The sequence below is a fragment of the Xiphias gladius genome, chromosome 19, assembly GCF_016859285.1.
Source record: "Xiphias gladius isolate SHS-SW01 ecotype Sanya breed wild chromosome 19, ASM1685928v1, whole genome shotgun sequence".
In the NCBI taxonomy this organism is placed as follows: domain Eukaryota; kingdom Metazoa; phylum Chordata; class Actinopteri; order Istiophoriformes; family Xiphiidae; genus Xiphias; species Xiphias gladius.
Genome location: NC_053418.1, coordinates 13,950,477 through 13,976,060, shown reverse-complemented (window position 1 = coordinate 13,976,060; position 25,584 = coordinate 13,950,477). Strand labels below are relative to the sequence as shown.

General features: G+C 39.6%; 2 protein-coding genes across 6 annotated transcripts in view; one reads left to right on the top strand and one right to left on the bottom strand.

The window, feature by feature from the left end:
- LOC120805303 (netrin receptor UNC5C-like) overlaps nt 1–15,195 on the top strand; it is a 357,857-nt gene extending 342,662 nt beyond the window's left edge. For all 5 annotated transcript variants that reach the window (XM_040155423.1, XM_040155422.1, XM_040155424.1 and 2 more), the window contains 6 exons: nt 485–653; nt 3,225–3,458; nt 5,588–5,737; nt 5,949–6,113; nt 8,426–8,604; nt 11,341–15,195. In XM_040155423.1, the coding sequence (XP_040011357.1) occupies nt 485–653; nt 3,225–3,458; nt 5,588–5,737; nt 5,949–6,113; nt 8,426–8,604; nt 11,341–11,503 (1,060 nt within the window). In that variant the 3' untranslated portion in view covers nt 11,504–15,195. The remainder of the gene's footprint in view (nt 1–484; nt 654–3,224; nt 3,459–5,587; nt 5,738–5,948; nt 6,114–8,425; nt 8,605–11,340) is intronic.
- A 388-nt stretch (nt 15,196–15,583) lies between these two features.
- The window catches only part of bmpr1ba (bone morphogenetic protein receptor, type IBa), a 70,395-nt gene continuing 60,394 nt past the window's right edge, over nt 15,584–25,584 (bottom strand). The window contains exons 3-12 of the mRNA XM_040155444.1: nt 23,149–23,311; nt 22,830–22,929; nt 22,481–22,583; nt 21,404–21,500; nt 21,070–21,208; nt 20,591–20,783; nt 18,385–18,682; nt 18,004–18,179; nt 17,724–17,854; nt 15,584–17,640 (exon numbers count right to left, since the gene is read on the bottom strand). Coding sequence (XP_040011378.1) covers nt 17,515–17,640; nt 17,724–17,854; nt 18,004–18,179; nt 18,385–18,682; nt 20,591–20,783; nt 21,070–21,208; nt 21,404–21,500; nt 22,481–22,583; nt 22,830–22,929; nt 23,149–23,311 — 1,526 coding nt within the window. The 3' untranslated portion in view covers nt 15,584–17,514. The remainder of the gene's footprint in view (nt 17,641–17,723; nt 17,855–18,003; nt 18,180–18,384; nt 18,683–20,590; nt 20,784–21,069; nt 21,209–21,403; nt 21,501–22,480; nt 22,584–22,829; nt 22,930–23,148; nt 23,312–25,584) is intronic.

Here is a 25,584-nt window from a genome sequence, read left to right as displayed (position 1 = left end):
TACGTATAATCTCACATTTATTCTCAGTAGAAGAAACTCAAGTATTCTGTTGCTTTAAGAACAGGTTCCAATACTTGTGCTGGAAAACGGAGGTGAATCTGTGCCCGGTAGTCATTTATTTTCTGCCCATCAGCTGTGAACTACTGACTCCAGCTGAGGCCCATCTGAAGCCCTGCTGTGACTACACTAATAATCCTCTAATTGAATTTGTGCTGCTCTGCTCTGATCTGTTTTGTTCTGTGATTTTCTCATCTACTCTGAGCTAGTCTATTCTACTCTACTGTAACTGTCCACATGTCTTCTTCTATTATGCCAGCCAAGGTTTTCCATATATGAACATTATGACAAAATAGCACAGACTAAAAGTGAGATCAATACAACTTTCCGCAGTTGATGCTCACACTAACTGGTAGCCAACAGTGCAGCCTTCCTGCTGCTCTTTTCTAAAGAATCATTTCACCTCAGTGTTATCTGTCTTTTCCAGACCCCCGGTAGAGGACATCCAGACAGTGCTGAGCCCAGTGGTGAGCTGTGGACCTCCAGGAGCCCTGCTGACCAGACCAGTGATCCTTACCATCCACCACTGCGCTGACAATGTGCAGGAAGACTGGCTCATACAGCTGAAGAACCAACTGGCCATGGGAGAATGGGAGGTGAGCATTCTACACTGTGTCTTTTATGTTTGTGAGACCTGTGTATGTAGCTCTGTTCCTAGTGAGCTATAATGTGAAGCCTTAGAAGCTGCACCCAGACATCACCAAAATATTCATACACAGTCATGTACACGGTATGACTCACACAGCATATATACACATGCGGGCACACATACATTATTGCCTTCACCCTGAGGAATAGCCTGCATTACACATACACACATGCAGTGAGGAAGGGAGAGAAAAAGAAAAAAAAGCAGGGAAAATTTGGTAAACATAAAGTGCCTACAGGCTAGTAGACAAGTAGGGGGTTGAAGACTCCTATCAGAAGCAATTTGTTATGCTCCTGCCATCCTCCTCTTCTCCCATCTTTCTTCTTCTGTTTCTATCCCTCTTTTTTCTACCCTTCTCGCTTTCCCTCCTCCCGTGTTTCTCAGCATGAAGTCTTTACCTCAGCAATCTGTTATTCTGTGTGCGTGTGTGTGACTGCATACGTATGCGTGTATGTCTCTGTGTCCACGTGTGTTTGTGTGTGTGTGTGGGTGCGCGTGTGTGTGTGTGTGACTGCATGTGCGTGTGTCTATCCTTGTGTGTGGGTGTGGGTGATAAGGCTGTCTTGCAGCATCACTGTGTCTACAAGGCCCCCGTATGCTGTCTTCTGTTGCTTATCACAGCTCAACACAATGTCTCTGCACAATTAGCCATGCATAAGATTCTGTGTGCGTGTCGTTGTGTGTGTGTGTGTGTGTGTGTGTGTGTGTGTGTGTGTGTGTGTGTGTGCGTCCTTGTCTGTGTGTGTGCGTGTGCTTGTGTGTGTGCGTGAGAGAGAGAGATGCACAGAAGGGGTTGCGTATAGACTGAGTAAAAACGAGAAAAATGAAAAGTGGAATTTCATCAGGAAGTCGATGTGTTTTTCTCTTATTGCAGTAGACCATCCATTTCTCATCAGAAAGTTTTCCTCAAAACAGGGAGAGGAAGGTAATTGAATTCCCCTCGCATCAGGGGGGACCAGCCATGGTTGTGATTACCAGTAATAACAGATTCATACCATATTGCTTTCCTACCCCTTTGTATTGATTCAGCTAATCTGTAGTAACAAAAACCTGCATGAACTGTGATTCAAAACTCAGCGTTTGTATCACACACTTGCATGTAGAACACACAACACCCATGCTACAGTGTGTTTGCATCCGCAGACATGCACACACAATTACTCACAGTCACACACGCCAACGTATGTGCACAACTATTTGAGGAGTCAGCGGTCATATGAAAAAAAACTCAGTGCGTCCTCCCTCAACCTAAAGAGCCATATGGATTTACCATAACTCAGGCTGTGCAGTAGAAGTAATATAAACAACAGCCAGATAATCACAGTGGGATTGGACACACTTCACAGACAATGACTTCGAACAAGTGTCATCATTTCCCTGAAGGACATCTTGATTTACTGTCAGTAGTCATATGTATAACCAGACACGCAGTTACATTTCCCTTTAGTGTCTCATCATGAATATGTTCACAATCTGCTGAATCAAACATTCTGTAACAGGCTTCCTGAGATGAATTACCAGGCTGGCATGTGCAGGTACACACTGTTTATTGTCTCAAGATCCACAAGCCAAAACTATTTAAACTCAACATTTTTACCCAGGCCTGCTTAAAAATAAAAAAAATAAAAAATTTTCAAAACTGTATATAGTTAGTACAGATCTTCACAGATCAGTGCTGCCATTGCATTGAAAAGTTCTTGTTTATGGCAACAAAGGATTGCATCAGTTATAAACTGCAATCTTGCTTACACAGAGGTTGTTTGTATTAGTGGAAATGGCTCCAAAGGCAGGTCCAGTTTTGTTATTTTAACAGACAGAAAGTGGCTTAATTCCCGTAATTTCTCAAATAAAGCCGGTCTTCAAATAATCACCAGGTTTTATCAATAGTAGTCTGTACAAATAAATAAAGGCTGGTCTAAAATAAAAGGGAAAAAAACAAGATTACCTAGCCTGTGCCTCACTGTGTCAATTGCACAGATTCTCTATCAGTACAGGGACATAGTTATCCATACTGTCGCTAAAGTGATCATAGCATCTTGTTTAAAAAGTAATACTGTTGTCATACACTGTTTAACTACGACTTACTCCACGCTGACATTTTTTTCTAGGTGTTAATGTTAATGAAACCCAGCCTTTCCTTTAGTGGTTTCACAATAAAAGCCTTCCAGGAAATGGAAGGAATTATGCCCCTGAGCCCCTTGAAAGGTTTTAATATCAACGTTTGCAGCAAATTGTTGCTGCAAATGGGAAACTGGCTGCTAACTAATATTTAACATAACAGTATATACTTATAATACAGCAGAAATTGGAAATAAAGACCTGTTTTTAAGGGTTGTCTGTGTTAAATAAAGCCCTTTGTCTGTCTTCAGATGAGCTGAGTGAAGGCTCACATGGTAAATTCACCTTCAGTATTGGAAAAGTTACATATGCCAGTCTCAGCCACCAATCTTGGACCCAGCATGACACTCTGGAAGTCTAAAAATGTGTGTGACTTTGTGTGTCTATACGATTCCTATAGGATGTGGTTGTAGTGGGAGAGGAAAACTTCACCACCCCCTGCTATGTGCAGATGGACTTGGAGGCTTGTCACATCTTAACAGAGACACTGGGAACTTATTGCCTGGTGGGTCAGTCAATCGGCAAGGCAGCCGCCAAGAGGCTCAAACTGGCGGTTTTTGGACCTGTCTCCTGCACAACTTTGGACTATCACATCAGGGTCTATTGTCTGGATGATACACAGGATGCACTCAAGGTAAAGTATTGAAACTCAACGACTCAGACCCACTAATCCTTTGGTTCAATTGCTTTTTAGTCCATTGAATTAGCCTATGTGCACACACACATATCGTATACATACTATGGTCATATCATATACTTTATGTATCTACAGTAGATACAACTTTGCCAAGTTTTTCCAGTGCCTTGAATAACAGTGAAAATAAGGAAGAGGTGTGTGATATTTTAGGCTGAGTGCTTTGTTGTGTTTGTTAGTTCTTTGAGGGATATGTTCTCTCTTGGACCACCCATACTAAAACTCTGCCCTGCTAATTTGCATTTGAAATAAAATATATTATAGCTTGAATAGAAGTGACTGTCTAGAGTCATAAATATAGGTTTCTTCACCTCTAGTCTTCTGGAAATGAGCTGAAAAGCAGTAAACAAAACGGGGTCGAGCAATGTCAAAATAGCGATGCTTGAGAATTTAAACATATTCTACGCGCTGGAGGGACCATCTGATATGGGAGATTAACACTGGTAATTTATGCATGCAATGATAAGTCAAGTATCAGTGTGGTACACAGCCATGCGCATAATCACACAAACATCAACGCACACCCAGTTTTAACATTTCAAATAAGCAAATGTAGCTTGAAAACAAAGTTGAGAGGTGGACTTTTTAATGATGCAGACTTTGTGTAGTGTAATTGATTGGTCGGCGTTTCAAAGGGGAAGTCTCTGCTGTATATCTACTGTAGAGCTGCTGCGTAGGAAGATAATGGGAAGGAGGAATTGATTGTTTTGAAAAGGTTGTAGAAGGCATCAGAAGTCACACTCATAACTTATTCTTCCATCAGAAAAGAACTCTGTGTGTGTGTGTGCGCGTGTGTGTGTGTGTGTGAGAGAGAGAGAGGCCTCTTTTTACTTGTGGGGTCCGACAGCTTTGTGGGGACCAAATTGCTCACGATTTAACCTCACGACCTCACGATTTAAAGTGGCTGTTTGAGGGTTAAGATTTGTTTTAAGGTTAGGGTCAGGGTTGGGGTTAGGAATTTAGTTGTGATGGTTAAGTTTAGGGTAAGGGGCTAAGGAAAACAGTCTCTGACCGGTCCCCACGAATGCAGTAAAACAAGGATGTGTATATATATATGTGTGTTAATTTGCACTTCAAGAGCCTGTATATATGTTGATGTTATCGATATGTGTGTTTATCATTATGCCTGCTGGTGTCTCCATAGAGTACGGATACTTTCTTCGTACTCTCACGGTGTAGTCTTAGTTGAAATACGGAAGTCCATTTGAAAAGGATGAGCAAAACTCCCTGCAGGACTTTGTGCGCCGTGTGACACCGACACAACTGCAGCACAGCAAATATAAATGCATTGCTTCCTTTAGTTCATAAAATGCAGACATCAAATGAGACATCAAATGGACAATATCAGTTTTACACTAACTGACTTTTTCCCATTAACTAAAAAAACGAGACACTAAATTAAAACAAAAACCCTCTTTAATTGTAGTTCATCACCTTGCTGAATCTGTTCTGAGTGAGGTGGTAGTTACAGTAATCTTTAAATCTATAAAAAGAGTACACAAGGAAAAGCAGTCTGATTGTTGCCTTGACATCTTAGTAAAAATTGTGATGGAAATGAAAAAAACAAACATGCTGCTTAATCTTAAATGATCAGAATTAAGTCTACATCTATGTATTATTTTCATAAGTAATAAGAAGCATTGAGGTCATCTTCTAAGGTCAATAAAACTAATTCCATTTTACTGTCTTATATTAAACATATGCTTCATTTCCCCACATCTCACAACAGCAGTACTTTGACTAGTGGTGCGTTATTAATCAAGGTTTTTATTGAGCATCGTAATGTCTCTCTTCAGTTCAGTGTGGTTATCAGAGCTAAGCTTTGCCTAAATCCAGGGAAAACAAAGACTGAGATGTGTGATAAATCAATGAAAACTTTCCTGTGCTTCAACTGTTTCATGGTGTTTTGTACTTCAAGGCAACATTCAAGAATTCAAGATGGCATTGTCTGCAAGATAAATTATAGGCTTTCTTCAATCTCTAATGCTGTATGAAGAATAAATGTTTCAATGGACAAACTTGCAGCGATATTTGAAATAGTTATTGTTTTTTTGTGGGTTTTTGTGTAGGAGGTTCTTCAGATGGAGACCCAGATGGGTGGGAAGCTTCTGGACGAGCCAAAGACTCTGAACTTTAAAGACAGCACGCACAATCTGAGACTGTCAATCCACGACGTGCCACACACACACTGGAAGAGCAAGCTCATCGCAAAGTATCAGGTGAGAAGGATATAAAAAAACACACACAGCATGGCTCGGTGTTTTGTTGCGTTGGTCCGGAGTAGACATTTTCACCATCATTCACGTTGATGAATTTCCATGAATAATAAAAGTTAAAATTTAATCAGAATCATAGACACAGTTGAAAGACCCATTAGATTACTTGCCTGAAATTTTACTTTGCAAAGACGTGCATATTATTTGTGCATAGGAGATCCCATTCTACCAGGTGTGGAGTGGCAGTCAGAGAACTCTTCACTGTACCTTCACCCTGGAGAGACTGAGCTCAGCCACCACAGAGATCAGCTGCAAACTGTGTGTACGGCAGGTGGAAGGAGAAGGACAGATCTTTCAGCTGAGCAACACTTTAGAGGAGGTAGGTTTGTTGACATTCACATGCCCACAGCAGAAAAGACACTATTTATTGGATATTTTGCTGTTTGTATTAGAACACTGCAGAAGCACTGGTTGGAGGCAGGATAAAATAGATAATAAAAAGAAAGGAATACAGTTACATAGAGACAGAGGGGTTCCTTCTACATCCTTGTACTAACTTCTACATTCCTGCATTAAAGGTCCTAAAGTCACTAAGTTTTTCTCTGTCTGTCAGAGACTCAGGGTTCCCGCTGTGATTCTGTAACTCTGTTCAATCATTCATACCGGGGCTAGAGGTCGCATAACACGAGAGGAATAACTCGTCTTTGATTTTGCTAGGCCATGTTACCACAAAGTCACTGAATGTGTGTGTCTTTGTGTGTGTGTGTGTGTGTGTGTGTGTGTGTGTGTGTGTGTGTGTGTGTGTGTGTTTGTGTGTGGGCGGGCGTGCGTGTGCGCGCTTGCATATGTCTGTGTCCGTGTGTGAACAGTTTTGGTCGAAGGTCAGAGAGTTCTTTTGGAATGTCACTGCTTTGAATTCTCCCATGATGTTCATGGACGATGGCGTTGCACTTTAGAACTTTTTAACCCTTAGTTAACCAGGTAAGCTGACAAAGAGAGAGGGATTTTTTTTTTTTTTTTTTTACTGCATACAAAGGGAACAGCAGCAGGGAGGGTTCCACATAATTTTGCCAGCACTGGTCACTGAGCAAAGGGAGAATGAAAATCAACGTCTGTAACTGTATCTCCAGTTAACGGAACTGATACATCTTGATCGTAACGCACAGAACATTTCAAAGTGATTAAACGTTAGCCACCTTTCTCCACCGTTTTGTGTCATCCTGTCCAGGGTTATGCACTATAGCCCAACTGATACTAGATTTTGAGGCCCATTAAATATCAATTAAAAAAATAAAAACAAAACTGATTGTCATTGCTCTCAGGCGGACAGACTATGTAATAGAGACACAGTTTCTAAACCTTCTAAAACATACTTTTCCGGCATTTTCTTGGCTAGTGTTGGCTGATACCTGTATTAGGGCACAAGGGTGCACATCATTCCTGTTTACAAATGCAGACAATTAGCCTGCTTTACTTTTGACCACAACTGAAGAAGCAACCAGAATAGTTCAGGATACTATACCACATTCAGATCTGGCCGCAGTTGTGATTAGTAGGTACATTTTCTCTCATGTTTTGCCTCCACGTCTATGTGGCCAGACAATTTTGTGAGTCATTTCGCATGCACAAACCTGCCTGTAAAGTGGACATCCAGTTAAAGAAGCTGTGATGATTTGCTTCTGTGACTTTTCTCATGCAGTTATTAAATTGTCAGAGGTGCAAAATCACACAGTGAAAGAAAGTGCAGTAGAAATGTCCCATCCTGCCTTTTTCTTACACTGCTTAAATTAGCATTTTTTGAGCAATGGCAGTTTTGTCACAACATAAATCATTTTGTTAAGTGATCAGTTGTAATCCATTTTACATAAGCCTAGTCTTACAAAATAATTACTATGGTCACATGAGATGTTTGGCAAGTATGGTAATTAGAGCTGAATAGCTAACACAATATTCAGTGAGGCTCTTTGTCTAATGCATTAAATAAAATACTATAGACCCTCAACCAGGCATCAGTGTTGAACATGTAGAACAATGGAAAGTGAAGTAGATTTAAAGCATTTATTATTTCAACATAGAAACAGAGATGTCTCCTTCCATCAATTTTTCAGTCTTCAGCCGCAGAAAGCTTACCGCTGTAAACCGGGGCTAAGTAGACGCTGTAAATAGCAATCATTCACATCAACACTGGCAGTTGTTGCGTCCCTCTGCCAAACCACATTCATTAGACCACTGCCTCCTTTCAGCCCAGGAGTGGCAGATTAATGGGATGGAGGTTTAGAAAGGGACAGAGATCGACAGTGAGAGGAGAGAGAGAGTGCATGGGAGCAGATCGTTGTATCGGTTTCGCTCTTGTATTAATTAGTAGAATCATCTGTAATTGGTCAAACCGAAGGCCGGCAGCAGAGAGACAAGCAGAATATTGGCCACAGGGACCGAGATAGAGATGTATCTCAAGTATAAATATGACAATTTTAACTTTGAATCTAACCTCAGCATAGATGCACAGTATGATCCATATTTTACTTTTAAGGCTTTCTGGTATATAGTTTAAAGATCCATCCCTGCTCTCTTCTGCCTCACTGCGGAAATTTCACTGTAGTATTCTGAGTACACAACAATATGCAGGAACCTAATTTCTCCATGAATTAAACATTTCAAGAGCAATTGACCGGTTTCTTTCTGTCTTTCCAGGAGGTCCAGTGCATAGACACGTCCCTGATGGACCCTGCCAGTAATATCACAACCTTAGTGGGGCCTAATGCCTTCCGCATCCCTTTATCCATCAGACAGAAGCTGTGTGGCAGTCTGGATGCACCGCAGACCAGAGGCAATGATTGGAGGATGCTGGCCCACAAACTCAACCTTGACAGGTGACACACACACAAATGTTTTATCACTTATTTCCTGTATGCTTCCCTCAGGTCTTTTGCTTGGTTTGAAACGTCGAACAGGATGGCAGATCAAGGTTGCCTTGTCTGAAAAACTGAGTCAATTTCTATATAATATAAATGTGACCTGAGTCCTGGCAGATGAAGTTGGATTGAGAATGATCTGTTTTATTCTTATTCTTAGTTAATATATTACGTATTTTATCTCATTACGACTCAAAGATACAATAGCACATATAAATACCCGAGAGAAACAATCATGTTGACGACTAATCGCATTAACTAGATGCGTCATTCCATGCCAACTCACCCAGAGGTTCAGAACTTTTCCCAATTTACGTCATGGATTTTCTTGAAAAAAAATAATGTAAAAACTTTTTTTAAATTCATGGGACCTTGCAAAAATCCTATTGCTCTACTGCAAATGCTTTTTTAGTTATGAATTTTTGAAGTTTGCCTCCTGGAGCAAAGTTTCATCATTTCTGCGATTCTTTGTAAGCCTCACCAATCTCTTATTTTTCACTTTTTCACTTCACTTGGGTTGAAATTTGTACTGAACATCCAAGAAACCCTAAGGATAATCTGCAAGATGTATTCAAGTAAATTCTCTGTAGTATTAATGTAGTACAAAACATACATCTAGCCATTCATTTTTCAACACATTTCAGTATTTTGAATCTGCATCTCTGTAGAGTTTGAGTAAACTGCAATACTGCTGGACTCCCCTGCACCTAAATAGTAAAGATGTGATTTTCTGTTTGCATCTGTGTCACAGGTAACATCCTTAGTATCTCTATCCTCCGATGTGTGTCTCGATGATTCAGTCTGGAGGTTGATTTACCACCGGTTACCGGAGCAGAGGCAGATATTGAGAGGATAATTGGGCACAAGTGCACCTCATTGTCCCAACAGGCAGCCCGCTCATGATGCAGTCTGCTCGTGTGGGCACCAAATATTCCCGATCAGTGGGTGAAAAAATGTACAGCTAGCCAAATTGATGTTTACTTCTACATTTCTGCTAAAAGCTACTCTTCAAAAGGAGCACGATAAAATTATCTCAAGGAAATACCATCTTTTATCCTCTCTGCTCTTGTAACTGCCACATCATGTCTGTTTGACTTCAAAGTATGACTCATGCTCACAGCCACCACTCCTCACATAACTTTGACAAATGGTGGAAGCTCACACACACACACACACACACACACACACACACACACACACACACGAACCCACAAACACACGCACACAAAAGGTGGATTTTAGCTATTGGGTTCACTTAACAGCAGGATACCCCTTATCACATACTGCAGACGGAGTCTGAGACAGAACGAAATAAAGTAAGAAGAGAAGTAATGAAAATGGCTTTTCATTAGATGTTTTGAGTGAGAGAAAGAAACATGTAGAAAGAAGAAATCTGCAGGAGGAAAGGAGCAGAGGAGCGTTGTACATGCCTGTGGTTGTGTTTAAAGAGCTCCAGAGTGTGCCAACAGCACAATTACAGGATTTACACAGGAACAGAAAGTCCCATTTTTATCCCCATAGGACTCAAATTTGATGGCTCTTCCACTTTAAAGCAGCATTGAGATCATTGTCACAGATGGCTCATCGTTAGTTTTCCTCTGCCACGACTGTCTGCTTGACTCTCGACGGCTGTAATCTTACACTAGCTATAAAAACGGTTCTCTCTGTGGAGTTATTGGCACATTGTTGTTCTCTACCTCAATTTCAAAATGTGTTTTTTTTTTTTTCTTCGTTTAAAATAGTTTGAACTGAACATACATAATGGAAAATCTTCTAAAAAGAAGTCTCCTTCTTCATTTTGGCTAAAGTCCTTAACTCATTCCATTTTATATCATTTATATCTGATTCTGTGTGTCTTGTTACATTGTCTGATATCAGGTGCTTTCAATACATTCAAAAAAGATATTAGGTTATAAGTCGGACTTGTCAAGAGATCTGTCATGCCAGGAAAAAAATCGTTAAATCTAACTTCTGTAGTATGGGGAAGTAGAACATGTTCACCTTTCGTCTTTTCCAGACTACTTTTCAGAATAGTCTTTTGTTTTTTGCAGACATACCTGTTATGTAATAGGATGTGCATACATTGCAGCAATTTCTTCCTCCCAATTTGACTTTTAAAAAAGAGGAAAAAAAAGGGTTAAAAAGTGTTATGTCTAAGGTTTTTCAAGGTGACCGTCATCACCTGAGTCTGTTTCAAGCTTTTCAGATAGGCTGCCCTATCCCCAATAACATAAATGGTACTATATAGTATTTATTGTCTTTGTTTGATTCTTTGATTCCATTAGTAAACATCTGAAACATTACTTTTTTTTTTTAAGGTTATGAAGAAGTTTGCAGTTTCAGTATGAGACTTGGACTGTTTATTGTATGACCTGTCTCCCCTATCCATCTAAACCATTAGAATTTTTTTCCTATGTGTTCTGTGGATTTTGACATTTATGTTTGTCTCATTTTAAAGATTATTTTTAATCAGTCATTAATGTGAAAATGACCTTGGGTGTTGTAGATCTGGCTCCCCTTTTGATTGGTCGTTGCAGCCTGTAGCTTGTTGTTGTGAATTTGATGCCTCAAGAAAGTACCGTGGCTGAAACGTCGTATCTCTAAGAAACTTGTGGGAATTAAACTTTTCTATTGTATATTATTAACTGTATTTACCATACCTTTTGTCCCTCATCCCCTGCTTGATTTTTCCAGGTACCTGAACTACTTTGCCACCAAGTCCAGTCCGACAGGTGTGATACTGGATCTCTGGGAGGCCCAGCACTTCCCCGATGGAGACCTAAATGAACTGGCCGCTGTGCTGGAAGAGATGGGTCGCCATGACAGTAACCTCGCCTCCATGACAATGGAACATTGACGAAGCAAAGTGGTTACCAAGACAATGACAGAACCCTGGAGACAATTACACGTGAATTCTCTACGGTTGATACTGCAGCAAGGGCAATGAACGACTTAGATGTGAGCAAAAGAAAAGTTGTTGCCATGGTGATTGAGCACCAGCTAAATACCATGGTAATCATGCCGACATGGTAACAGACAGAATGAGAGGTGCTGGAGCTGGAGCTGGAACTATGCGCCTATCTTTGTATGTGTCATTGCGCGATGTTGCAGTGTCATGTGTGACAGAAGGAAAGATAACCCTACCTACCACACAAACAGAGTCTATCAGGAACAAACAAAACATACACACGCCTAAAAAAAAGACCTTGTCTAGTGTAACACCAGTTGTTCTCTTGCTGTTACTTTTTACTGAACAAAGACAGGATGAGAAAAGAAGAAAGATGCGACCGAGGTACTGACCTTGAAAACCTCTATGGGAATGGAACAGAATCATAAAGGGAGAGAAGCTAAACTGATTACAGAAGAGTGGGAGAAGGTAGATTGAGGAAAGAGAGAGTTACAGACTCTTTAGTAAGACGAGAGTAAACACAGAGAAAAGTTAAACTGATTACAAACGGAGGGAAGACGTAAAGATAAAATGATGATGGAAGAAGCGGCAGGTGATCATCACAGGATGGAAAAGAGATAATGAGAGAGGAGATAAAGAAGTGATCCCACTCCTCTCCTGTGAGCCTTGGCTGTACGTGTTTGCCAGTACAGTTTTTTTTTCTTTATATCGTTTCCTAGGGAACACTCTATGTATTCTGCTGTCCATATGTGTGGATCATTTCCTGCAAACAGAATTTGCTACACAGTGACTGTCAATCAAGGGCCCTGACCAGAAACAAGCCCAAGACAACAGCTTCCCTTTTTTGGCTGACATAACATCATTTATGATGTTTAAATTAGTGTTAGATTAAGTATCGAGTTTGTGGCTTTCTTCCAAGGTCACAGGAAATCTAAAAGCACTACGTCAAAGGCAACTGAAATTGCTCTCCATTTGCCTTTTTACTTGTGCGCCCAATCCTCTTTAAAAAGCCAGTCCAAAGATGATAACACTCCTGATGGATACAAGTGAAAACCTATGTTTTGTTTGCTATTTTTAGTAGCGTATGGTTGTGACAGATATGTTTTGTCTGTTTTGAGGTATATTTAAGATTGCACTTATGATAAACAGATAAACAAGGCAAAGATGCACATTGTCAGCTATTTCTTACATTTATGTACAGTATACTACAGTATACAGTACACAAATATGTTTTTGTTTTTTTTAAAGGAGTAAGCATTTTCTAATTTAAGAAATGTATATATTTTTGATGTGATTTGAGGTTGATCGCAACTTCATATCCAGCAGTCTCTCTGAAAGACTGTTGGGGCTTGTTTCTGGACAGGGTGCAACTCAGAGAAAAGGGAGAAGACGCAAAAAGGGATGAAGTAGAAGTGAAAACGCAAGTGTTTTTAAATACAGTAATATACAGCACCATAGTATTACGTGATAGTGAATTAAATACAACTGATATCATTCATTATCGCTAAATGTACACAAATATACTGATTTTATCAATCTTATTTTAATTTACTAAAATATAAATAGCCTACATATATATATTTCTTTTGTATTTTTGATGTCGTATCATCACAGGATGTCAGTTGTTATCTGCCATTAGGCCACATGTTATTTCATTTGTGCTCACCACCATGACTTTGCTGGTCACTAGCACCATCCAGTGGCCTTTGAAGAATAACAGCATTTACATTTTTTTTGATCCTCTGAAACGTGTAAATACATGATTATCATGTTCATCCTAAGGACCTTGTATGACCATATTATTTTTGTTCAGTGATCATTATTGTGTTAGTAACATTAACTTTTGGGGTTTTCTTTTTGCCATTTTAATGTTTTTATAGATGTGAACTGTATGGGGGTGAAAAAAATATGTAACATATCAGTTAGTTGCCCTTTTTCTGGAAACAATGTTCTGTCAGCAACTAACATTCCAACTCATGGTGTTTATGTTGAAAAAGTTGCAATTCAGAGGTAAAAATCAAGATAACAATGGGGGGGGGGTGTAAAATGAAGTGTAATATATTTGTGTTTTGCAGAGCAACATTGTGAACCAAGGCTGGCTTTCAAATGACCCCAGACGACAGTGTCTGATGAAAAGGTGTAACTCCAGTGCGCGAGCGTTGAGGAAAGACAAACAGCCTTTTTTTTAGTGGCTTTTGAATCATTGTCTGATGCCCCTGGGAACTTGAACTCTATTCACCACGTAAAGGACAGCATGAACGTTCAGTTCAAAGGAAACACATGTAAAATAATCAAAAACTGGAGTTGAGATACTCCTGCTCTGAAACTATGGAGAGACGCCATATGAAACTGAACATCAGGTATGTAGAGGAGATACTGAGGAGGATATTGTAAAGAAAACCAAGTAGGCAGGGGCCAAGTTAACACAGGTACAAAAGGTCAGATCTTTACCCGGTTATGGCAGATTTCATCTTGTGGCTGTCCACACGGGGAACCTTGACATTGAATTTTCGCATTGATTTTTCTTTCTTTGTTCAGTAAGTCAGCAATGTGAAAGTTAAGAAATCAGATCTCTTGTATCAGTGTCGAACCAGATGTAGTAAACCCGGAGTCCTGAAAATATGTGTGTTATGAACCAAATTAGAGAAGGTGTGTGGTTAAATGACAGAGTGGATGTTTTGTATCTTTTCAAATGTACCTGCTGATGTCAGATGTTAGGAAATCAAGAGGAAGAGATGTGTACGTCTTACGAGGATAAAAGCCTAAAACATCAACTCATCAATTCAGTTTGTTTCAGAACAAAACATACCCCAAAGGGGATGACAGTGTCTCTTTCATACGATCTGATCATCAACTCAAAGGCAGAACTCAGTCATACAAGATCTGATTTTTAACTGATGAAACATGTTCAAGGAAACAATCAGTTAAGACATGTCGGTTACATATTACTGTGTAACTTCACCCAAAATTTGATCCTCGCCCTATTCTAAGTCTACAGTTTACCAGCAGGATAGACTGTTTGTTAGTGGAGTAGACTGAAAAAAGGGAGTTTCCATATGAGGAGAGCACATGTAGGCCTCAAGAAGGTGATCGTCTGATGTGAAAATTAAGAAAGTAGCGTTAAGATATCAAAGTATGTACAAATATTTTCTATCCACGGTATGTACAGTCGTGTACTGTCAGCTATATTTGGCAAATTTCAGAGTATAAAAAAAGAGCAGTACAGTTAGATACTAGTCTGTATGTTTCAAGTTTTTTTTAAATTTAAGTTTCTCTCCTTTTTTGTAAAAGCAGTGTCTACTATGCAAACTTGGCATTGGTTATCATGATAGAAGTCTATAACTAGAGCTGTCCTTGTAAGTGCATTTTTATTTTACTATCAGGAGTGATTTGATTTGATTAGTGCGGGGTAGTGTTGGTCCATCTTAGCTAATTCTGGCACGCTTCATGAATCTTGCTCAATCTTGCTGAATGCTCGCCTCTCTATCTCCTCTAATTGTTTTCTGTACAAAGTGTAAGAAAGAATTTTTAAGACAATTAATAAATTATATTTATAAGCAATGCTGAAAATGTTTAGTGCCTTTGGTGGCTTATTTCAACAGAGCTGTATAAGGGAATTGTTTTACACTTATATTTCTCACATCTTGTACCGTAAGGGGGAATTGTGCGAAATGCAGTTTCTAGACTGTGAATATATAAATTTGATTTGCAATTCTTTGATTTTTATACCTTTGTTTCTGTGAAATTCATATTTACAGGTTCCAGACTCACTAATTCGTTGTCTAAAAGGAGCCTGAAGTGAATGAAAATTGAAAAAGAAAATCCTTATGGTGTCAGTGTTTAACATGCTGTTTGCTCAGCAGCACTGGTGGGTTGTAATGAGGTATGCCACTTTTTTTTACAAAGAAACTATGGAGAGCTTGCCTTAACACTAAGAGGCACTGCCAAGTGACTCCTCAGCATGCACCTCATTCAGCCACTACAAACTGTGCATCAGCCACGTGAATGAGTTAAACACTTTATTTGGGGGAATGTTCAATCTTTTTACTGAATTAAAAACACCATGTTCTCTCACAGACAACTACAGGAGGTACAGATTAAATAAGGCACGACACCCAAAAGGAAAGAAAGGGCATTTATATCACAACAAATCTGTCACAGCCGAACCTCCAATGGTAAATAATTTTAGTCAGTAGCGACCGAACAAGAAGCTCATTGACCTCTGAAGAAAAGTTGAACAAGGATTTTACAAATACTAAAAATGAGTTGGCTGGTGCCATTTGAGGGAAAATCTCAAATGGCAATGCTGCGATGGCAGACCAGTGTGGAACAGTCCGTTAACTGAGATGATGAAAGGTGTCCAGATTTGCCTGGAGAACCATTCCATGCTGATCCAGCTGGTGAAGCCTCCCAATACCTGACTGCAACTATGTTAGAATTTCAATTCATGGAGAAACTCGCCTGATAGCAGCTTGATGATAGGTTTTGTTTTTTTTAATGACTCAAGTGCCATTTGATTTTAGTGTGACAGCAGCAAATGTTTTATTATGATGAATCAGTTCGACATATGCTTTAATTTACATGTATGAGGCACAGGAAAAAGTGACCTTATCCACAGGGTAATTCTGGTGGTGTGGTAGTTTCGGGATGGCTGGGTGCGTTTTTTTAGGACCAGTCAGTTTTTAAATAATACTGTGTGTTCAACTATTTTATCTTAAGTGAAGGTTTCTGGTCCGGCTGCCTAAAATACACCTATCCATCATCAACCTAGTTATGGGAGCCGCTCTGTATTACTGGGAATGACTGAAGGCTAGCAATCCCGTGACACACAAATTGTGGTATCCCTAAACTAACAGTCACAATTCCACACATTTATAATAGAGCGCTACATCATCGAGCAAGAAGTAACCACTACGGTTAGTGTACAGCAGTTTTTGATTGACTTGACATACTTCCTTTCCTGTAATGGCTGTGGAGTGCCTATGGATGGCACCGTTCGGCTTCAATCAATCATGCAATCATATGTGATGCCTACTCTCCTCACTCAGGTTTTATTTTTAATAGTTTTATTTGGGAGGCAAAGAAACACAGAGGCGTTTAGAGCCTCGATCCAGAATTTATTTGGACATATAAATTTTATTTTTCACATATAGTCTTAAAGAGTTTGAGTTTTACATGGAAAATACACTTTCATAGCCCATCACAACTCAAAAATACAAGTATACCTTTTCTTCAGTGTCTACAAACATTACCAGCGTAATCAAAACTTTTAAAGCCTCAAAATACTTTTTTTTCTGGTCACATAGTGTCAGTCCTTGTAACAAAAAGAAGTTAATTTAAGAGTGACAAAAATGTGTTCAATCCAATTACAATATAAAGCCAGTAGTGGGGTGACAGTGATTTGAAAGGAGGTGTCATGCTGCGATAACAGATTGCCTTTAAGCACATCCCTTCAGTCCTGTCACACAGACCTTCATCTACAGCTAGGGTAGCTTTCACAGAAAGCAGTGATATAGTATTCCACTCACTGGTCAGTAGCCTGTTTGCATGTCTCTGCAGCTACAGGGCCAAGTCAAACTCAATCTCTTTCTCCAAGACCTTTGGAGAATGTGAACAGGAACCTATATCTGGTTTTAGAGTCCTCACACTAGTCAGAAATGAGATTGTCTCATCTTCTCTGATGGACAGAACAGGGCCACACAAGACCTGATTGTGTTTTATTCATCTAAGTTTTTGTAAACCACCATAGTCCTGTAATCATTTTTTTCAAAGGGGACTTGGGTTGCAGAGTTTTGGGCATCTGGACTCAAAGTTTGTGATCCTGTGATCTCCAAAGTCGTCATCTTGCTTCCTGTCCCCCCTCCTTTTCCAAGAAAAAAGGTTTGTGCGGCTTGGACCAGTGCCGGTGTGATTGTTAGTGCCCTTTCTATGTGTGTCAACACACACCTGGCAGTGGCTGCTCACAGCTTGATATCCTGTGACTCTGACATCTTTGCAAGTGTCTTTTTGACCCGGAGGGCGGTGAGGCGGGAGGCTGGGTTGTGGGCCCAGCATTCTGTCATCAGCTTCCCCATCTGTCTCAAACACTGAGGAGATACAGATTCATGTTATGAATGTCATTAATTTGTGTTTGTGCCATGTATATGTAGCATATTTTGAATTATTTAACCTCATCGCTGGTCCATCGATTAGGAAAGGACGGTCGTTGTCTCTTGATGCAGACCACCTCTCTCATGTCTTCATATGAAGGGTCTGTAGGAACTAACTCATGGTACGGCAACTGATACTCCTCAAGAATCCCTACAATAAGTAAGTTCCGAAAGAAAACTGATGAATTCTGTAAAACTAGATCCCAAAAATTGAACAACGTTTTCAAAATACATACTGCACAGCCATCAAAAAAAAAAAAAAAAAAAGAAATGCATAAAAAGTATATTTACTGTACTTACCTCCTGAGACACAACGCCGAGCAATCTCCCAGAGAATGAGCCCAAAGCTGTACATGTCGGCCATGATGTACGATTGAAAATGACTTCTATTCAGGGTCTCGTCCAGAACCTCTGGAGGCATGTAGCGCTTTGTACCGACTCTAGTGTTGGGAGGGATGTCTACCTCATTGGTGTCACTGCAGAATCAGAGAACAAAGTCATCATTTTAAATTAAAGATCAATTAGCTATGAACGTAGCTGAATCCTTTGAAATAATACAAGTTTAAAATATTTTGATCTTTGGAGCTTAACTTCAGCAAAACATGGATTCAAATCAAGAAGTAAAGTGGAATATTTCTTCAAGTCATGCTAAATAGCAGCACATGTCCCTGACACACCCACCTGATAAACTTGACCGCCAGTCCTAGGTCAGCTATACAGCAGGTCCCATTTCTTTTCACCAGTATATTCTTACTCTTCAGGTCCCTGTGAGCAATGGCAGGTTTGCCCTGGGTGCCAAATATCTCTGTGTGGAGGTGACAGAGTCCTGATACAGAGGAGTAGGCCAGTCGCAGCATGGCTTTATTGTCCAGAGTGGTTGATTTGAGGTAGTCATACAAAGAGCCATTTTCATGGTAGTCTGTGATTAGGTAGAGTTGGGTCCAAGAGCCAGTTCCTTTAATGTCTGCAGCTATAAAACCTGTGAATGGAGTGGGCAGGGAATAGAGGGAGGGTGAGAGAGAAGGAGTTGAACAGGCAGGGAGTCCAGGAAGCAGCTTTCCCCACAGTAGATCTCCAAATCTCTGGCTGAGTTTGACCATGAAATATTGTTGCCATCCAACTATATGTGCATCTCAGGGGTTTCATTGTAGCCTTTGCTCCAAAAATTATTGCATTCATTATGTATGCCTATATCTGTGTTCACTGCGAAGATGTATCAGTTAGGTTCAGTCATTGTGGTGGAGCAGGACAGACCACTTTATGTTTCAGATTAATTTTTTTTTTCTTTGGGGGCCCTGTTTCGATCAAGCATGCTGTGCAAAACTTTGTTGTAATGGTGGCGATTTTGAATTTTTGGAGTGAGTTCATTCACCACTGTTGGGGGAAATTACTTTTAAAATGACTTTTTAGACTAACTAGTCTAAGTCATGCAAAATCTGTATGAAGACAGGTAATTTTTAATGTTTACACCACAAAAATGCGCTGTCAAATTTAGGTGAACGCATTTTGCCAATTACTTTTCAGACACTATGGTTTTAATTGTAGAACTGAAAAAGATGTAAATCATCTGAAGCACAATTGTTAACAATGGAAAGTGACAGGTTGCAAAACAACAGATTAAACCTTGAAATTAGATATTTTGTCCAAAGTTGAGAACATACTGTACCCACATGCAAGCCAGAGACTTGAAATAAGATGTTTTTGTCTTGAAACCCTTGAAAATAATTAAGACAAGGCAAGTCAAGTAGCCTTGCATAGTCAGCACTAGATACTCTAATTCATTCTCAAAACAAGTCAGATTAGTTTTATAATTCTAAATGTGATCTCACTTGCTTGGAGAGAAATCACTCAATCGAATCAAACAGCAAAACTTAGTGAAATTCAAAGTGCTTCACAGATGAGTGAAAAGCTGATAAGACAACTCAAATGTAAGCAGTAAAACAATTTGATACTAATGCTCATGAGAAATAAAAGTTGTGAAAAAGTAATAATAAAACCAATTTTTAAAAAGATTTTAAAGAATTAAACATAAATAAAATAGAATAACACTAGAAATGTAGTTTTTGCAATGTAACTTCCTTTGTAGGAAGCCTTCGGTTTGGCTCAACCCGTTAACATGTTAATATTGGCAACTGCCTGCTTTTGTGGATTTGATGATACTGTATTACAGATCCTAGTGCTGAATTGAAAATAAAACATGTAGTATCGACTGTGGAAAGCAGCGTTATGCTTTGCAGCATCTAGTTTGTCTTCTAGTTTACTGGGAAGTGATCTTTTGCCCCACTATCTAATTACTATGCATCTTGAGTGGTTTAATTATGCAAGCTTTGGTTTGCAGTCTGTTGTTGTCTACTTCATAATTTGTTATGTTAAGCGGTCTCTTGGCTATAATCGATCTGCTGTGGTACTGAGCGCAGTGTGGTGCAGAATAATGGACACAATTCAACTCCAGCTACGGCAAGATTTATTTACTGTCAGTTGTTGTTTCGTTTTGTTTTTTTAACTTTTTGCTATAAAACCCAAAAATAAAATTAATCTATCATTTACATTAATCACCTATCAGTACACCAATGCATCCATCTTTCCATCCAAACCCAATTCATCCATTTGTTAGTCCACAAATTAGGATTGTTTAGGATTACTGCTACTATATTAGAAAGTGTTATCATCTGTCCCTTCAAACCCCTGCTGGGTTCTTTGTTAATTACGACGGCGCACAGAGAGCATAGTTGTATGGATTTTAAAAAATTTAAATTTAGAGAGAAAGACAAATAGATTGACAGAGAGGTGCATAGAGACAACCAATTATAAACGGAGAGAGTCACAGGAGGGGGCAGGATTGCAAGAAGTAACACACAGGGGACAGAAAGAGAGAAACTAGTCTTACCCAGTATGTTCTCATGTCTCATTAAGACAGTCTGGTAGATTTCAGTCTCTCTGAACCAACTGGCCTCCTCAGTGGTGAAAAAGACTTTAACAGCCACTTTTTCTCCCCTCCACCTGCCCATCCACACCTCTCCATACCTCCCCTTGCCGATCTGCTTCACCATCTGAATCTGCTTGGCTATCGTTCTCTGGACCTAAGGAGGAGCAAAAGGCGGGTTAAAAATGAAAACCCCAATTTAAGGTTGCGTGATCCTCAGAATCAGCAATTATGATTTCATTGTTTCTTAGCTTTCCCAAATAGAAAATGCCTAAAACATTTATTTCAAACATCTTGGAGGTATGAAATCACCATTCTTATCTCACCACATGTGGTAAAACCTAACCAGTTAGGACGGCAAGGGCCCTGATGTGTGCTTATAGTGGATCCATGGAGCATCTTTTAGGTGCAACAGGTGTTTGGCTGCAATGTGGGTATCTCACCAACAGAGGGAGCCCTGAGCCTGAGCCAGAGCTTTGTGACTGCTCTATCAGGTCCTTCAGAGATTCTCCAGGGGGGATGTAGGTCTCATCCTGCTCCAGACCAATACTGTACCGAGGACGAGACTCCTGACGCTTATACCTGTAAAACGGAATCATCCAGCACACATTGTTAGAAAGACACCATCATATTTGGTAAAAAAGTATGTACTGTGTATTATACCGTAACTGGAAGGTCAAGAAAAGCGGTCCCCAGAGAGTGGTGCTGTAAACCCTAACAAAGTGTGTGAATGAGTGTGGGTTTGTGTTTGACTGTTTAATAGTTGGGTGTAATTACCTGAAGTAGCAGAAGACAATGATGACCGCCAAAATAATGCTGCAAACAGTGACTGAGATCAACAAGGCCATGTGGTGGATCTTCCCATCTACATAGACTAAAGAAGAGTGGATACAGAGGTGAATAAAGGGGGGTGAGGTAGTGAAAGAACAAAAGAAAGATGGAATATAGGAGAGGGGAAGGATAAATGTACGTAGAGAAATGAAAAATGTCAGAAAAGTTAAAAAATAAATCACCAAACATTTATCACATTTGTCTTCTGCTGCTTTCCCTCTGTTTGCCAATTATCCACAATAATGTGATGAATGTGCAACAACTGGACATTCTCAAGAAAAATGCATGGAATCATTTCCTGGTCAAGAAACTTAAACTGAAAAAAAAAAAAAAATCAAATCAAAATCTCTGATATCCCTGATAGAAAAAAAAAAATCATGGGTGAGGAAATGGAAAAAATGATACCAAGAAATCAGTCATCCTTACAAGTTACTTGAAAGAACCGTTGTACAGTAAATCAAGTACAAATCATATTTCACTCATCAATTTTTCATTTTCTTCTGGCACACACTCTTTCCCCTCAAGGCCCCAGTCAACAGCGAGAGGAAGCCCTCAGCCTAGTCGATGAATTCTCTCCCTGATCCCCTATGATAGGGTTTCAGATTGATGACTCTGCCCTCAGTGTCTGCTGGGGCTTGTGATTTCCCTGGGAATCTAGGCTTACTGTCTCACAAATACACAAAAAGAGCTTCACACTCACACATAGAGTATAGAGTTGTACACAGTGGAGACCTCAGTATTCTCTTGACACTCAGTAGCTTCGACGAGCTCTATGCAGGACAGTTTGACAGTAACTCCCACTGTCTCCCCCAGTTCAGAGGCCTTTGACTCTGACATTGTCATGATATCTCTGAATCCCGTGTGCTGTAACACCATCGGTCACAGTTCTTGGCCCTGTCTATATCACTGTCACCTCCACACTGTCACTGTCACCTGCCAGCTGGAGAACAATTGGCTCTTTAAAATCTTTTTTGTGTTTCATGAAAGTGTTGCCGTGGGATGAGAGTAGATAGACAAACTTACGAGGTGGTTTGAGCGGTGGCAGTGTAGGATGCAGGTTTCTGTTACAGTAATCTTGGTCCGTACAGCACTCTAGCGATCTCCTTTGACGCGAGTTCCCTGTGTCCTGGAAAAAGGAAAAGTGATTTTTGTCTATTCTGTGTTTCTATTTTTTCTACAGGGAGGCTAAATTTATCAACTAACTGAAAGAATACTGCTGATAAAGAGATTGATCAGCGATGAAAATAATTTCTGAAAATCAAAACATTTCCTCACCATTGAAATAAAAAAATGTTGTAAAGAGATAGAAGATACAAAAGGAAATGATTGCAAAACAGACAGGTTATGCGGATCTTTATAGTCATCTACTTACCCTACACTGAAACTCTGACCCGACCAGGCCCAGGCAACCTGCAGTCTGGACCGGTACCCCTCCGTCCTCCTCCACCATGGTAAAACAGTAGCCATCGGTCCTGGAAAACAAGGTAAAGCTACAGTAACTACAACAGACTATACCATCGTTTTATGAAAAACCTATTATGATCAAGACTGTCCGTGATCGCATAACCACAGGTGTACATACTGAACCGCTATGTAGTATATGTGTGAGTGTCTGTGTGTGTGCAAGTGAATGTTTATTTATGCATATGCACTTGTGTTATATTGTTTTTGTGTGTGTGTCCTCTCCTTACCTGCATGTGTTATTGGTTGAATCTTCTGGGCAGTGGTGATAGCAGTGACACCACAGTAGTCTTTGGGAGGACAAAGCAGGAGCTGTACTGCCACTAGTCTCCTTCCCACTCTCCACTGCCTCCTTACTGGATGCTCTCAGCAGCATACTGTCCAATATGTTGCCTATAAAACAGAAAGAGGGAGAAAACAGGAGAAATTTAGCTGGAGGAGAGGCAGACACAAGATGTTGCAATCGCACATTTGAATCATACATAATATATTTTTAACGGGGAAAGAGCACAGTGCCAAGACTGCCAGGGGCAAGGGGCTGCATTATTAGTGTCATCAAAGAACTGAAAGTATCTGCAAAAAAAATACCTATCTATAAAAAAATATTTGTGGTAACACAGCCAGACCCAGGTGTTTCATTCTCTGTGAAGCTTGCTGATCTGGAAAAAAGTTATATTAAGATTGAGAAAGGAGATAGATCATACATTTAATATTCGATGAGACATGTTCCAACAAACGGAGCATTTGCTCCTGCCACTGATAATGTGGCACTTCACGAGCAAGCTTGTACTTCTCTAACATGTGAGCCAGTGTATTGGCTTTATTCTGTCAATGTTTTCCTGATTGAGGTTGTGAGGCTACTGATCTGCACTCTCGCAGATCTCCTTTGTGTTTTCAGATTGTAAATTAATTGTGTTCTTTGGCACGTGTATAGTGATAATAGTGTAATTCTGTAGTTCATGCAATTTTACTATAGTACTTCTGCCGATGCTTCTGACTTCATCAGCATTAGTAAGTTCCGGGGGGGGGTTAATATCTTTACACCCCCCCCTCTGCTGTATGCTTGCAGGTAGTAATGAGGTTGGAGCCAAGACAGCAAATATCTACTCTGTATTTACATCATAAATCCATTCCACATGAGCTGGCTGACTGAAATGAAACATAATCTAATTTACTGCAGTGAAACCGACATTCAGTCTATTGAATAAAATAAATAAATAAATAAACTAAATAAATATGAAATGGACAAGACACAATTTGAGAGACAAAAACATGCAACATATAGAAAAAAGAAAAACAAACCGAGCTGAAACACCTTATACAGTGCAATGTGTTTCACAGCAGATGTTTCTTCACGCTTACAACTGATACAGCTCCCAAGAACTAGATTGAAGCTCTTGTATTCCGCAGTTATCCTATTTCAAAAGGGCACCTGTTTGTCACTTGAGGGAAAAAAGGATCACGGAAGTGTCTTTCCTTCATTGCTTTTAAAGCTTTTCATTCATTCGAGCATGATCATTGAGACCAGATGCTTAACAGCTGCAAGTGGCGATTGTCCAAAATAAGCATGAGTCCTTCCTCTCTGAAAAAAACTACTAGCAGATAAAGAATCTGCTCTCCTATTCCTCTTTCAACCTCTCGTTCACAAGTTCGGCTTTCTTTTTCAGCAGATGCTTCTCACAAAGACTGAGAATCAATAATCACGCAGACAGTATGTTTGAAAGGGCAAACTCAGAATGTATGAATCAATCAAGTACTTATTATTTCTCTGTAAACATTAACTTTCCTCATATTGAAGGAGTGACGTAGAGTGAAGCATAAGCGATTGAGAAAACCTTCTTAGAAATACGAAGCACAAAAACTGCATCTAGTTTTCATCTTGGTCAAAAAATACGGTACATTTTTCAAACTAAGAAAAAAAAAAAAAAAGACTAATAGCTTACTCTTGCAGAAATGGACATGTGATGCATGGTCAAAATTACGTAAGAGCAAACACTGGCTGTGCATGTGGAAACTCCAAACTACTGCCCGCTTCTCATGGATTTTAGTTTTTCTTGCAACAAGAGAATAGAGGCTTTTTAGTATATAGGCTCCATGAAAAATGTGTGAAGCATAAAAGCCTGTATGTGTCAGATGTCATGACTGTGGGTCCTGCTTATCTTCATTAAAGGGCTTATCTAACCACAGAATAAGTAGGCTGGTCATAGCTAAATAAACTTTGTGGCTAATGCGACCCCGCACTAGTGTGGCAGTGTAACCACTTTCAATCTAAAACTCTGTTATTTTCTGTTGTTTTTTTAATTGCCTGTGTTTTTTGCAATCCATTCACCAGTCTTAACTCTCAATATACTTGTGTTTCAGTTTCAGCTTCATAGTCAACTTTCATGGAAGTACAATTGAGCTACTGTATAATTTTGTTGGAATATTATAATTAAGTGGATGTGCCCTAAGAAGTTATGGCAAGGTCATTTGCTGGTCTAATATTCCCATTTTAAAATCAACTTTAAAAATTAAATTAAAGTTAAGTTAAAGTACTTTGCACATGACAAGGTGCTGCCAAATGTAACATTCTTGTTCATCCGTATTTTCTTTTATTAGAATACTTCATTTTGGAATATATCCTAAAGGCTAACTAGCTAGCATAGGCCTTGTTTCGGTGGCATCTC